The following is a 14,938-nucleotide window of genomic DNA, read 5'->3' as shown; positions in this document are numbered from 1 at the left end:
TCTATTTCTGTATTCGTGGCAGGGATTCAGTAAACAAGTGGATGTGTCATATATTGCCAAACATTACAACATGAGCAAATGTAAAGTAGACAACCAGTTCTATAGTGTGGAAGTGGGCGACTCGACCTTCACAGTTCTTAAGCGCTACCAGAACTTAAAACCCATTGGCTCTGGGGCTCAGGGCATAGTCTGGTAAGTTTCAGAAACGCTGTCTTCTGTTTTTTAAAATGTGATGTCATGTCTGTATTTCTCGAACATTTCTAGCTTCTGCCGCTGCACACTGCTGAGAAAATCAGCACAAATCATTCTGAATTTAAAAAAAAAATTCAGAAAGCAAACATTTTAGCACATTAGGGCTCATTTTCAAAGCATTTAGACACACAAAGTACCACAGAAAGCTATGGTACTTTGTATGGGAAATTCCAGTGCTTAAGTTAACTTGGAAATGCTGTTTAAAATGGCAATTAATGTTAAATTTAAAGCGCTTACCGGCGCCTAAACAAAAGGCATCAGAATCATGCCTCCAGAGGCATCTATTAGAAAAAATTTAATCAGATTGGGCAGACTGGATGGACCATTCTTTATCTGCCGTCATCTACTATGTTACTATGTATGTTTGTTACTATTGGCGCCTATCGCCACTATAGGTGAGGCAGTGGCATAGTAAGGGAGGGCAGTCCTCCCCGAGACCCATGTTAGTAGGGGGGTGCCGGCACCCTTCCTCCTCTCAGCCTCTTCCCATTCCTTCCCTTGCCACGTACATGCTCCCCCCTTCCCCTGTACCTCTAGTTTACAGATGTCAAACTTGAGGCCCGCGGGGCAAATCCGGCCCTCCTGGTCGTTTTATGCGACCCACGGTCCGATGCCCCCAGTGTTACCTTGTGGCCAGCTCCTTCTTCCTTACAGCCGTAGTGTGCATGGAGCCACGTGCAGCGGCTCCTCGCACATCCCATACCTCATCCAGAAGCATTCCCTCTGACGTGACGTCAGAGAGAAGGCTTCCGGTTCAGGTGCAAGACACTCGAGGAGTCGCTGCAAGCGGTTTGTGCATACTACGGCTGTGAGGAGGAGGGAGCCGGCCACAACATAACACCGGGGGGAGGGGGGGAGCATTGGGCTGCGGGCCGCATAAAAGGGCCAGGTTGGAGTCGGCCAGAAGGTTAGACACCCGCCGGAGGGAGGCACAGCGTGGAGGGAGGGAGACAACAAAGGTAGGGGGAATGATTTTATTTTCAAGTTAGTGTTTGAATTGTGTCAATTTAGAGAATTTTAATCTCTTGTCTGTCTTTTTTTCTCTGGGGGTTGTACTGCATGCAGAGACTTGAATCTTAGGGTTTCTTTTTTATATATTAGTACTTTTAGTTTTTGGTCCCGTATTTGCATATAGAAATCATTTGCAGTCATGCGAAACTTAAGGCAAATCCAAAAATTCTTCGACAGAAAGCAATTCCAGCTCATGGTCCAATACCTAGTCCTAGGACTTCTAGACTACTGCAACATCGTTTATCTCCCCCGCCCCACAGTCATGATAAAACAACTACAAACAGTACAAAACACAGCCCTGAGATTGATCTATTCGCTGAAGAAATATGACCACATCACCGCTTCATACCTCGACTCACACTGGTTCCCAATACATGCAAGAATACTTTTCAAATTTTACTGTCTACTATTTAAAACCATGAATGGAGACAGCCTAGCCTACTTGAACAACCGCCTTATCCGAGCTACCACAACCAGACAAAAGAGAATCCAGACAGCATTCACGCACCCCCCCCCCAATTAGAGGCGTCAAACGCAAAAAAACGTACGATGGCTGACTGGCCACACAGGCAGCAAAACTTGACCACCAGCTATCCAATCTACTGATCACGACACCAGACTACAAAGCTTTAAGAAAGGAAATAAAAACCCTGCAATTCAAGAAATCCATCAAGACAAACTAACTCCGCAGGAAACATTTCAATCCCCAGAAATAACCTACTCAACTATGTAATTCTGGAAATGTCCAGATAACCTCTTAAGTAATCTGCCTTGAACTGCAAGGTAATGGCGGAATAAAAGTCACTAACGTAATGTATAGAAGCTCACAATAAACAATGATAGTTAATAGAGCTAAAGCTAGCCTTTGCTGTGGTGTTAACAAAATCTTGATATGTGTGTTAAAGATCATCTATGTTTATTTGCTGGTATTTATAAAATATAGTACTATATTTCACTCTAGGAGTCTCTCAGGGTCGTCGTCACCCAAGGGCATCACCATGATGTTTTTTTTTTTTTTTTTTTATTTATTTATTTATTTGATTATTCATTACAATATCTTATAACAAACATTCATGCATGAACACAAAAACAAATGCAAATGCAAATTCCATACAAGGAACTACAAAATAACATTAAGAAATCAGTCAACCATATCCTAGTCCACATTATCGCTGATCGCCAGTGTTTTAAACTATAAACATCAAATCAAATCTATCTATCCACATTCTAAGAACAGGCAAATGGCCTTTATATATTTTACACATCAACCTCCAAAAGTAAAATTAGTATTGAAATTAAACTTTCAACAAAGGTTTTCCTTTAATAAAATCTTCCAACTGGACTGGATCAAAAAACACATATTTATCACTTTCATACGAAATCAGGCATTTGCATGGAAATTTCAAAAAGAAAGTGGCTCCAACTGCCAAAACCTTAGGCTTTAGCTGGAGGAACTGCTTCCTTTTAAATTGGGTTTGTCTAGAGACATCTGGGAAAATTATCACCCGTTGACCACAAAACATCTCTTGTTTTTTTAAGAAATATAATTTTAAGACATCTTGTTTTTCAAGCTCTGTCTTAAAGGTCACAAGGAGAGTTGCTCGCTTATCAATTATGTCTTTAGATGATTCCAAAAACTGTGATACATTCAAACTATCAGGTAACACTATTCTATCCATTCCACCTTCATTAACCCTTTCCTTATGGTCTCTTGAGATGTAATATAAATTATCAACCTCAAAGGTCTCCACTTTAGTATAATGTAATATTTCCTTCATATACATTCTCAAGAGCTCCATCGGGGAAAGGTAATGTGTGATTGGAAAATTTAACAAGCGAAGATTTTTAACTCTGATAGAATTTTCCAATTTTTCTAGTTTAGCATGTATCGTCATACTATCCTTTATATTGGAAACAGCACTGGCTTGTAGAGTACCTACTACCTGTTCTAACTTTTCAACCTTAACATCTGTTTCTCTATTTTTAATATCTTGTTCTTTAATTTTCACAGTTACATCAGATGAAAATTGACACAAATTCAAAACGGTTTTTTGTAATGATGACTCTATTCTATTAATGCTAAGCCAAACATCATTTAAAGTGATCACTTTATCCCTGGGGAGAACGTCCGGACCTTGCCCAGTAACCATCTGTACCGGAGTTAGTTCTTTAGTTTGCCCCAAGGATTGACCTGAAACCTCCAGTCCAGACAATAAGGATAATTGAGGGGAAGAAGAAATTATTCCTTCCTTAAAAGGGGAAGGAGATTCTTCTAACCGTGAGGTATATAATGGTTGAGGAGGTGGTGTTGGTTCCCCAGAGGATAGAGAGACAGCTTGAATATTAGGAGTTACCTGTTCCTCAGCATGTGGCAAGATGGGAGCCATAAGATGGCGATCCATCGGGCCCGTTGTTCCAGCAGGTGGCGTTGCTTTGGCCTTCCTCTTGCCCATAGTGAGGATTGATAGCCCTACTCCCTACTCCTCTTGGGCTCCGAAGGGGCTCAAAAGAGGCAAGCCCCTTTAGCCACGCCCCTTCAGCTCGCGACCCGAGGCTCACGACCGCGGGCCGCGTACCGCGGCTGGACCGCTGTTTAAAGGATCTCTCTGAAGGACCCTCTCAGCTGGTGAACGTCGGGCAGCAGCGGGACTGCCTGTCCCGGTGGAAAACAGTGCTAAACAGCACTGGCGACAGGCTCCCTCGGCGGCTGGACCGCTGTTTAAAGGATCTCTCTGAAGGACCCTCTCAGCTGGTGAACGTCGGGCAGCAGCGGGACTGCCTGTCCCGGTGGAAAACAGTGCTAAACAGCACTGGCGACAGGCTCCCTCGGCGGCTGGACCGCTGTTTAAAGGATCTCTCTGAAGGACCCTCTCAGCTGGTGAACGTCGGGCAGCAGCGGGACTGCCTGTCCCGGTGGAAAACAGTGCTAAACAGCACTGGCGACAGGCTCCCTCGGCGGCTGGACCGCTGTTTAAAGGATCTCTCTGAAGGACCCTCTCAGCTGGTGAACGTCGGGCAGCAGCGGGACTGCCTGTCCCGGTGGAAAACAGTGCTAAACAGCACTGGCGACAGGCTCCCTCGGCGGCTGGACCGCTGTTTAAAGGATCTCTCTGAAGGACCCTCTCAGCTGGTGAACGTCGGGCAGCAGCGGGACTGCCTGTCCCGGTGGAAAACAGTGCTAAACAGCACTGGCGACAGGCTCCCTCGGCGGCTGGACCGCTGTTTAAAGGATCTCTCTGAAGGACCCTCTCAGCTGGTAAACGTCGGGCAGCAGCGGGACTGCCTGTCCCGGTGGAAAACAGTGCTAAACAGCACTGGCGACAGACACCATGATGTTTTTATGTTTTATTCAAATTTTGATATACTGCTGAATCTTACAGCGTTCTCAGGTACTTCAAGCATTTTCCCTATCTGTCCCGGTGGGCTCACAATCTATCTAATGTACCTGGGGCAGTGGAGGATGAAGTGACTTGCCCGCGGTCACAGGGAGCAGTGCAGGGTTTTGAACCCACAACCTCAGGGTGCTGAGGCTGTAGCTCAAACCACTGCACCACACACTCGCATACTACGCATGTTTTCTGTCTGCTTTCATTCTGGCTCATTCATAGTACCAAATTACTGACATTATCTGCAATTACAGTATCCTGTAAATTCACTCAACAGCTGGCGCATAATCGAGGAGAGGAAGAGAGAGAATCAATATTTTTATTTCTTGAAGCTCTGTAGCTGTAATGAAATCTAATTGGTCATGATACAGATGGGAAGATGGCTTGGAGTAATTTTAAAACTAGATGGTCTGATTAACTAGATGGCCAGCAGGCCTGAATTTCTTTAAACATCATTAAACAGACTGAAAAATACATATTTAATAATGATGAGACAGTGTGTTTTAGTGGGTATTTTAAATGAAGAGCCAGATATTGATCCACCAAGTCAAGTGCTGGTGACACTACTTAGCTTAGTATAGGTAGTGGTGCTGTATATACATATAGAGCTGGTCTGTGGCGTGGCGAGGGTAGGAGGTGCCCAGGGCAGTAGCGCCCTCGCACCCTCCTCTCTGCCCCTTGCTCCTTATCCGCCCCATGCCACACTTGCACCTTTACTTCCCACTCCTGTACCTCTTTAAATCTTCGCCAATACGAGCAGCTTCTCCAGCATGCTTCTCCTGCTGGCTTTCCCTCTGATGTCACGTCTGATCCTGCGACTTGGAAGTGATTACAGAGGGAGCCAGGCCGGCGCGAGAAGCAGGCTAGAGTAGTTGCTCGCGCTGGCGAAGATTTTAAAGAGGTATGGGTAGCAGGGAAGGGAGGGTGCGAACATGGCATGGGGGGTGTATGGCAGAGAGATGCCGGCACTCCTACAAAGACAATGCCCAGGGTGGTCCGCCCCATCGCCTCTCCCCCCCTTACTACGCCACTGGAGCCGGTACAGTGACCACTGTTTAGTTTAGCCCTCTCTAGCCTATTGTGGAAAAAAAAAAAATTAAAATAAAGGGGGGGCTATCTGTTGTTAAGAAATAATAGTATAACCAACAAATAATAGTATAACCAACAAATAATAGTATAACCAACAAATAATAGTATAACCTACTGTGCAACAAATCACTTGCCGGTAGTGCAGTACTCCGGTGATTCAGCAACAGATAACACATAGCTAGCTAACGCATAGCAAGCACACAGCGAACAGACTAAACATCACCCAGCAGGCAAAACAACAATCAACACTAGCAGTCAAACCAACCAACTCACACCAACAACCGAAATACAAACCCAGGTATTAAAAAATAAACAAAATAAAATAAAAAAAATAGAGACCAAGAATGGCAGAGAAGACGAGAAGCACCAAGACTACAATCAAGATCAACCCCCCTCCCCCCGATGGACGGCGGAGATCTCTATACAGACCGAAGCTGAACCCCACCTGAAGACTTCAGTCTCTGTGCAGACAGAAGAGGACGCCCAGCAACAGCTCAATGGAGACATCCTACAGAAACGGCAAGTCTGAGGGAAGAAGTGCAGTGGTTAAGAAGTATCCGAGAGAGCGAGGCTTTCATCGATGGAGTCTTCCTAGAACTATCCCAGGTCTCTGAGCAAGGGCAAGAAGTCAGGCCCGCAGCATTGTAAATATCGGCTGGGGTACAAGAAGAGACTAGAGATGAAGACACCTGGCAACTAGTTACCTCAACAAGTAAACAAGAAGAGACTCGAGACAAGGATACCTGGCAACTAGTCACCTCTGCAAGCAAACTCAGAAGGCGGTCCTACTCCTATAGATTATCTTCAAGCAAGCACAACAACCTTACATCAACTCCGCAGATCATCCTGAGCAACAGATTTCAGCTCCTACAAGAAAGTCCCGCCAGCAGAATTCGGGAGGACATTCAGGAAGACATCCAGGAGTGCAATCTCGAAACCCAGCAGATGACCCCAAATCATGAAGTAACAAATCAGCACCCCCTCAAGAAACGCAGAGTAGTTGTCATTGGGGACTCTATGCTGCAGGGAACTGAGGGACTGGTATGCAGACCTGATCTACAAGCAAGAGAGATCTGCTGTCTACCAGGAGCCAAGATCCGGGATGTGAATACCTGCATGGGCAAAATAATCAAGCCCCATGACCACTACCCAATGCTCCTCATCCATGTTGGGACAAATGACACAGCCAGGAACTCCCCGGAGCAGATACAGAAAGACTTCAGAGCCCTAGGAGAAAAACTGAAGCAAATGGAAGTGCAAGTAGTCTTCTCCTCCATCCTACCGGTAAGAGACAAAGGGAGAGCCAGAGAAGAACAAGAGGATTAATCAGTGGCTAAGGGGTTGGTGCAAGGAGATGAACTTCGGCTTCCTGTACCACAGAGGGGCACTTCAAGGACTGCAGGGGCTTGATGACCTACACCTAACCAGAAGAGGGAAGAACGTCCTGGGAAGACGCCTGGCTCACTTGCTTCAAAAAGCTTTAAAGTAGGTGAGCCGGGGAGGGGACCCACACTCACACAAGTTGGGTAAGTAACTCGGAGGCAAGAAATTGCGCAAATACTACAGGGGACAGAGGGAGGGAAGAAGGCAGATGGAAAGACAGGGACTTAGTATCTGAGGTAAGCAATGAAGTCGGCAGAGTGGGGGACAAAGGAAAAGATGGAGACTCCATCTTGGGGTCAGTGGGGAAAACTCGCATGGACAGGATGTCAGGGGGGAGAAATCGCTTGGTCACTGAAGGAGACCGAGGCATCAGAAGGGGTGACAAAGGCACGACTGAAGGGGACAAACTATCTCAACCAGAAAACACTCCATACAAAATGAAAGAATGGACAGCCATGTATGCTAATGCCTGTAGCTTAGGCAACAAAATACTAGAACTGGAAATGGAAATGAGAAACGCTGACCTTGATGTAGTGGCGATATCAGAAACTTGGTTCTCAGAGTCCCATGGATAGGATATGGTCATACCAGGTTATAACTTACTCCGTCGAGACAGAAAGGGCAAATCAGGAGGAGGGGTAGCTCTGTACATTAGAGAAGACATCAAGTATACAGGAGAGTCCCTCTGGGTGAACCTTGCCAGGGGCAATAACAAATGCCTGTATCTTGGTGTTGTATACAGACCACCTAGACAAAAGGAGCAAGCAGACTATGAGCTAATGGAAGACATTGAGACCATCACACTGCGTGGAGATACAGTGCTAGTGGGAGACTTCAATATGCCTGATGTGGACTGGAACAAACCTTCCGCTACAACCAGCGGCAGCAAGAGGATACTAGCCTCCATGCGAGGAGCATGCCTCAAGCAAAAGGTATTGGAACCCACTAAGGGTCAGGCAACCCTGGACCTATTGCTCACCAATGGTGACAGTGTCACAGAGGTATCGGTGGGAGACACCTTGGCATCCAGCGATCACAACATGGTGTGGTTCCACCTCAAGAAAGGAAACACTAGGTCAAATATGTTGACTAAGGTACTAAATTTCAAAGGAACTAATTTTCAGGGCATGGGGGACAACGTCTACAACGTGCTACAAAATCAAAGCATGACAGATAATGTAGAGGAACTATGGTCGACTCTGAAATCTACATTGCTAGAAGCAACCAACATATACATAAAAACCGTGAGCAAATGAAGCAGGAACAACAAACCACAGTGGTTCTCCGTAGAGATCTCAGAACTAGTAAAACAAAAAAAAAAAAAGCATTCGTTACCTACAAACAGTCACAGCAACCTGAAGCTAAAGAAATCTATATAGCAAAATCCAGAAAAGTTAAAACGACAGTAAGAGGCTAAACTCCGGATAGAAGGAAACATAGCTAGGCAGGTAAAGAAGGGGGAGAAATCCTTTTTTAAATACGTTAGTGACAGGAAGAACAACACAAGCGGTATTGGGCACCTAAAGAAACCTGACGGCAACTTTACAGATTCAGATGCAGACAAAGCAGAAATACTCAATAACTACTTCTGCTCAGTCTTCACCTGCGAAGCGCCAGGATCCGGTCCTCAGCTACAGACAAAGGGGGGTTCGGAAGACCCATTCCGGGACATGGAATTTACTGCAAGCGAAGCCTACCGTGAGCTATCAAAAATAAAAGTGAACAAAGCTATGGGCCCAGACAATCTACACCCTAGAGTACTTCAAGAATTGAGCGATGTACTGGCAGAGCCATTGGCCGTGCTCTTCAATCTTTCCTTGAGCAAGGGAAAAGTACCCCTAGACTGGAAAACTGCCAATGTTATCCCGCTCCACAAAAAGGGATGTAGGTCAGAGGCTGAAAATTAAAGACCGGTGAGTCTCGCATCAATAGTGAGTAAACTCATGAAAAAATTGATTAAGAACAGACTAGACACATTCCTGGATGATGAAAGATTAAGAGATCCCCACCAGCATGGCTTTACAAAGGGAAGGTCTTGTCAATTCAATCTGATAAGCTTCTTTGATTGGGTAACAAAAAAACTGGATGAGGGTGAGTCACTGGACATAGTGTATTTGGACTTTAGTAAGGCTTTTGATAGTGTTCCACACCGAAGATTATTAAATAAGATGAACTCGCTAGGACTAGGAGAAACACTGACAGCATGGGTACAAGACTGGCTTAACGGCAGGCTTCAAAGAGTGGCGGTAAACGGTATCCCCTCCAAAACGTCGAGAGTGACCAGTGGAGTGCTGCAGGGCTCGGTCTTGGGCCCGATGCTATTTAATATCTTTTAGGGGATCTGAACCAGGGACTTCGAGGCAAAATTACATTATTTGCCAACGACGCTAAATTATACAGCGTTGTGGGCAGTGCCTCAGAACCGGACAGCGCAACCAGGCCCAACACTATGGAGCAAGACCTGCTTGTATTGGAAAAATGGTCCAGTACTTGGCAACTAAACTTTAATGCCAAGAAATGTAAAGTAATGCACCTTGGGAGCGGAAATCCATGAAAAACATACACCTTGAACGGTGAAAACCTAACAAGAACTACTGTAGAAAGGGACTTGGGAGCTCTCATCCGCGAAGATATGAAAGCTGCTAATCAGGTGGAGAAACTTCAGCGAAGGCCAGACAAATGCTGGGTTGCATCAGAAGGAGCTTTATCAGCCGAAAGCCGGAAGTCATACTACCGTTATACAGATCCATGGTGAGACCTCACCTGGAGTACTGTGTCCAATTTTGGAGGCCACATTATCAAAAGGATGTGAAGAGAATGGAGTCGATACAGAGAATGGCCACTAGAATGGTCTCAGGACTTAAAGACATCCCATATGAGGAATGCCTGATCAAACTGCGCTTATATTCTCTCGAGGAGCACAGAGAAAGGGGGGACATGATAGAAACATTTAAATACATCATGGGTCACATCAAAGTGGAGGAGGAAATCTTTTTTCTAAAGGGTCCCATGGCGACAAGAGGGCATCCACCAAAACTTAAGGGAGGAAGATTTCATGGTGACACCAGGAAATACTTCTTCACCGAACGGGTGATTGATCGATGGAATGATCTTCCCTGCCAGGTGGTCGAGTCCAGTAGCATGCTCGACTTCAAGAGTCGATGGGACAAACAGGTGGGAGTACTACAGAGTTATGCTCAAACGATAGATACTCCAGGGAAGAAGGGTCCTTGAGTAGGCAGACTAGTTGGGAGGGAGGGTTCTCGAGTGGGCAGACTTGTTGGGCCATCGGCCCTTTTCTGCCATCATATTCTATGTTTCTATCCTCCCCCAAACTGCCATATACAGACACAGACCGTGCAAGTCTGCCCAATACTGGTCTTAGTTCAATATTTAATATTATTTTCTGATTCTAGATCCTTTGTGTTCATCCCACGCTTTTTTTAACTCAGTCACCATTTTCCTTTCCACCACCTCTCTCTGGAGCTCATTCCAGGAATCCACCACCCTCTCCTTAAAGTTGAATTTCCTAACATTGCTCTTGAATCTACCACCCCTCAACCTCAAATTATGTCCTCTGGTTTTACCATTTTCCTTTCTCTGGAAAAGATGTTGTTCTACGTTACTACCCTTCTAGTATTTGAACGTCTTAATCATATCTCCCCTATCCCTCCTTTCCTCTAGGGTATACATATTCAGGGCTTCCAGTCTCTCCTCATACGTCTTCTGGTGCAAGCCTCCTATAATTTTCATCACCCTCCTCTGGACCGTTTCAAGTCTTCTTACGTCCTTCGCCAGATACGGTCTCCAAAATTGAACACAATACTCCAAGTGGGGCCTCACCAATGATCTGTACAAGGGCATCAACACCTTCTAACTTCTACTAGCTACAGCTCTCTTTATACAGCCCAGCATCCTTCTTGCAGCAGACACTGCCTTGTCACACTATTTTTTCGTCTTTAGATCTTCGGACACTATCACCCCAAGGTCCGTCTCCCCATCCATGCATGTCAGCTTCTCACCTCCCAGCATATAAGGTTCCTTCTGATTATTAATCCCCAAATACATTACTCTGCATTTCTTTGCATTGAATTTTAGTTGCCAGGCATTAGACCATTTTTCTAACTTTTGCAGATCCTTTTTCATATTTTCCACTCCCTCTTCGGTGTCTACTCTGTTACAAATCTTGGTATCATCTGCAAAAAGGCACACTTTTCCTTCTTTTTTTTTTTTTTTTTTTTTAGTTCAAACTTTTTATTGAATTATTTTCAAGATTACATAAGGAAACATAAATCCGCTGTATCAAAATAGAACAATACAAGATATGTCAATTATAGGCACAATATATTAAGACCTCAAGTTATCATATCGAACGGATTAAAGAGAAGAAAAAACAACAAACAAATAAATAAATAAATAAATGAAATGAGGTCTAATAAAATAAAATAGGTGAGAACATAAAAAAGGAAAGATGGGAAAATGGGAACAGAAAGGAGCTATGATATGGTTTCAGAAGCAACTTTATAGAACTTGTCAAGAAATTTCCAAGGTGAAACAGATTTGGTGCATGGCATGGTGGAAATATATCGTTTTTCAAATACATATTGTTCATGTCTATTATACAGACACAAAGAGTTCCACCAAAAAGTATAGTCCAAATGGGAGGCTGATTTCCAATTTCTGAGAATATGCATAAGGGCAATGACAAACATGGCATCAATCAATTTTGGAGGACATTCCGAATTGGTAAAACAAGGATGTTGAGAGCGAAGCATAATAATATCAAGTGAAATGACAGATTGACTAGAAGTAATATTTTTGATAGTCGTCCAGACACTAGACCAAAAAGGATGTATTTGTGGACATTGGAATAGCATATGGCTCAAGGATCCATCCGAACTCTGGCAATGCCAACAAGAAGGGTCCGGTCTCAGTTTAGCTTTCCACATTCGATGAGGTGTCCATAGGGCTTGCCACATAACAAAGTACATCGATTGAGATATTCTAGATGACATTAAAGGTCTATTAGTTTTAGTCCAATAAGTGTTCCAATTAATGTCAGTGAATGAGGAAGGGAGCATCTGATGCCATTGAATCATATCTTGTGGTGAGAAAGTATATTTGTGATCTCTCATAATTTTGTAAAACATGGATATCGCTTTACCTTGAGAGAGGACTAATTCACTCCAGGAGCAGAACGAAGCTGCATGTGAGGTTGATGATAAGGATGGTAACACAGCAGATATACTTGAGGACAACTTCATCCATTGGGAGTGAGAGTTCGCTAAAGAGGGAAAAAGTTCACTCAAGGAAGTAAAAGGAATAAGTTTGTTATTATTAACTAACTGATCTACTGACCACAAACCAGCTTTTTGCCATCTTTTCCAGAAGAACATCTTATCATTACTTTTCAATTTTGGATTATTCCAAAGAGACATTTTGACATTATTGTATAAAGAGGATTCTGCCAGGGAATCCAGATGTTTAAGGGCTTGTTGCGTTGCATTTAAGAGACCATATTTTCTTAAGTGGAGGGGCAGTGTCATAGTGCAAAGGGAGGAAATGGGGTAAGGATGACAAATGTGTGTTTCCAGTTCCAGCCAAGGTGGTATGTCTAGGTTCAATTGAGTGTGGGGCCAGTAAGCTCCATATTTAGCTAAGGAAGCTAAGTAGTATAGATAGAAGTCGGGAAGATTTAAACCTCCATTTATCTTAGAGGCACGTAATTTAGCCAAAGCTATGCGAGGTTGTTTGTTATTCCATAGAAAACTAGATAATTTTTTATTAATCCAAGAGAAAAAAGATTGTTTGCAAAATAAAGGTAACATGTTTAAGATGTATACTATTCGTGGCATCAAATTCATTTTTATAGAGGCTAAGCGGCCCCACCAGGATAAATATAAGGGAGACCAATTGGATAAAGTTTTTTGAATAAGCATTTTAATTTTTGACAAGTTTGTATCCATAACATGTGTGGGATCTTTATGGATCATTATACCCAAATATTTGACTGGAGCGTCCTTCCAAAGAAATGGGAGATGCGTGATGTCTGCCTGGAAAATAGAGTCATTCAAGGGAAAGAGTACAGATTTCTCCCAATTAACTAAATAGCCAGAAAGATATGAATATTCCTTAATAAGTGTAATAAGTATTGGAAGAGAGATCGTAGGATTTCGAATAAAGAGGAGAACATCATCCGCGTAAGCGGCAAGTTTGATTTGACGGTGGCCAGCAAGTATACCCTCAATGCCATCGGCTTGGCGAATAGCCGAAAGAAGGGGTTCTAAGGCGAGATTAAATAACAGTGGAGAGAGAGGACACCCCTGACGAGATCCTCGATGTAAAGGGAATTTATTTGAAAGTGTATTGTTGATCAATATGCGTGATGAAGGGCACCAATATAATGTTTTAATCCAATCAATAAAGTATTCTCCGAAATTATACCATTTTAGAACTTTTAGTAGGAAGGGCCACTCCACACGGTCGAAGGCTTTCTCAGCATCAATGGACAATCCTACTATGGGTTCCGAAATTGTTTTAGCATAAGCATTAATGTGATGAAATAATCTCATGTTGTCTCCAATGTAGCGATGTTTGATAAAGCCAATCTGATCAGGATGAATCAATTTGGTAATGACATTATTTAATCTAGTAGAAAGAATCTTAGCTAAGATTTTATAATCTAAGTTTAATAGAGAGATGGGACGGTAGTTCTTTACCAAAGTAGGATCTCTGTCCGGTTTTGGGAATACTACTATAGTGGCCTCTGCAAAATTGTACTGTTTATGAGGGGAATCATGAATAAAAGTATAATAGTTTAGAAGATGTGGAGCAAGGATGGCATTGAATTTCTTGTAAAATTCATTGGTTATTCCATCCGGTCCAGGGGCTTTATTTTTTGCCATGGACGAAATGGCAGAAAAGATTTCCTTTGTTGTGATGGGAACCTCTAGTGAGTTTTTGGCGGATGTTGTCAAAAGGGGATGTTGCAAATCTTTTAAGAAGGAATCATAATTAGGTTCTGGTGTGGGGAGTTCAGAGGTATATAAATTGGAATAGAATAATTCAAATTGAGACTGAATAGAATCTGTAGATGAGAGGAGTTGGCCCGAAGAATTATAGATAGATGAAATAGAGAACCTTTTGGATTTATTTTTAAGATAATTAGCTAATGGTTTTCCTACTATATTGTCACCTATATAGTGTCCCGAGGCAAGTAGAAATAAATCTTGTCTAGCTTTATAGGAGGTCAGGGAATTATATTCATATTTGAGTCGTAGTAATTGGCGATATGTAGAGGGGTCATGAATGTGATTAGACATATGTTGGAGTTCTAATTGTTTAATGGAGGATTCTAGTTCTCTTTCTTTCTGTTGAGTGAGTTTCTTTTTCCAGGCAGACAACTTAATTAATTCTCCCCGTAATGTAGCTTTATATGCTTCCCATATAATGGACGGACACATCTCAGGGTCTTTGGTATTAATATCAAAAAATTCTATTGTAAAAAGTCTAACTTTCTCCAATATGTCGTCATCTAGCAGGAGATGATTATTAAGTCTCCAAGAGGGGTGTGATTTTGATGAAGGAGAGATGAGAAGAGACAAAGTGACCGGAGCGTGATCAGTGAGACTAATAGATTGAATAGAATTATTAGATATGCACTGAGTGAGATGTGAAGAGACGAGAAAGTAATCTATTCTAGTATAGGTATTATGTGGTGCAGAATAATGTGTGAATTCTTTGCCTTTGGGGTTAAAAAGTCTCCAAGGATCAAGGAGGGAAAAGTTATTAATGAGATTATGTATTTCTGTATAGGT

The 14,938-nt window shown here is 43.1% G+C and overlaps 1 protein-coding gene across 6 annotated transcripts in view; it reads left to right on the top strand.

The window, feature by feature from the left end:
- Nucleotides 1–14,938, top strand: part of MAPK10 (mitogen-activated protein kinase 10) — a 225,283-nt gene that overhangs the window by 72,745 nt on the left and 137,600 nt on the right. For all 6 annotated transcript variants that reach the window (XM_033943490.1, XM_033943409.1, XM_033943573.1 and 3 more), the window contains one exon: nucleotides 23–192. In XM_033943490.1, coding sequence (XP_033799381.1) covers nucleotides 71–192 — 122 coding nt within the window. In that variant the 5' untranslated portion in view covers nucleotides 23–70. The remainder of the gene's footprint in view (nucleotides 1–22; nucleotides 193–14,938) is intronic.

Source organism: Geotrypetes seraphini, chromosome 1 (assembly GCF_902459505.1).
Source record: "Geotrypetes seraphini chromosome 1, aGeoSer1.1, whole genome shotgun sequence".
Classification (NCBI taxonomy): domain Eukaryota; kingdom Metazoa; phylum Chordata; class Amphibia; order Gymnophiona; family Dermophiidae; genus Geotrypetes; species Geotrypetes seraphini.
Note: the sequence above shows the minus strand (reverse complement) of the source record. Positions and strands in the feature narration are given on the sequence as shown.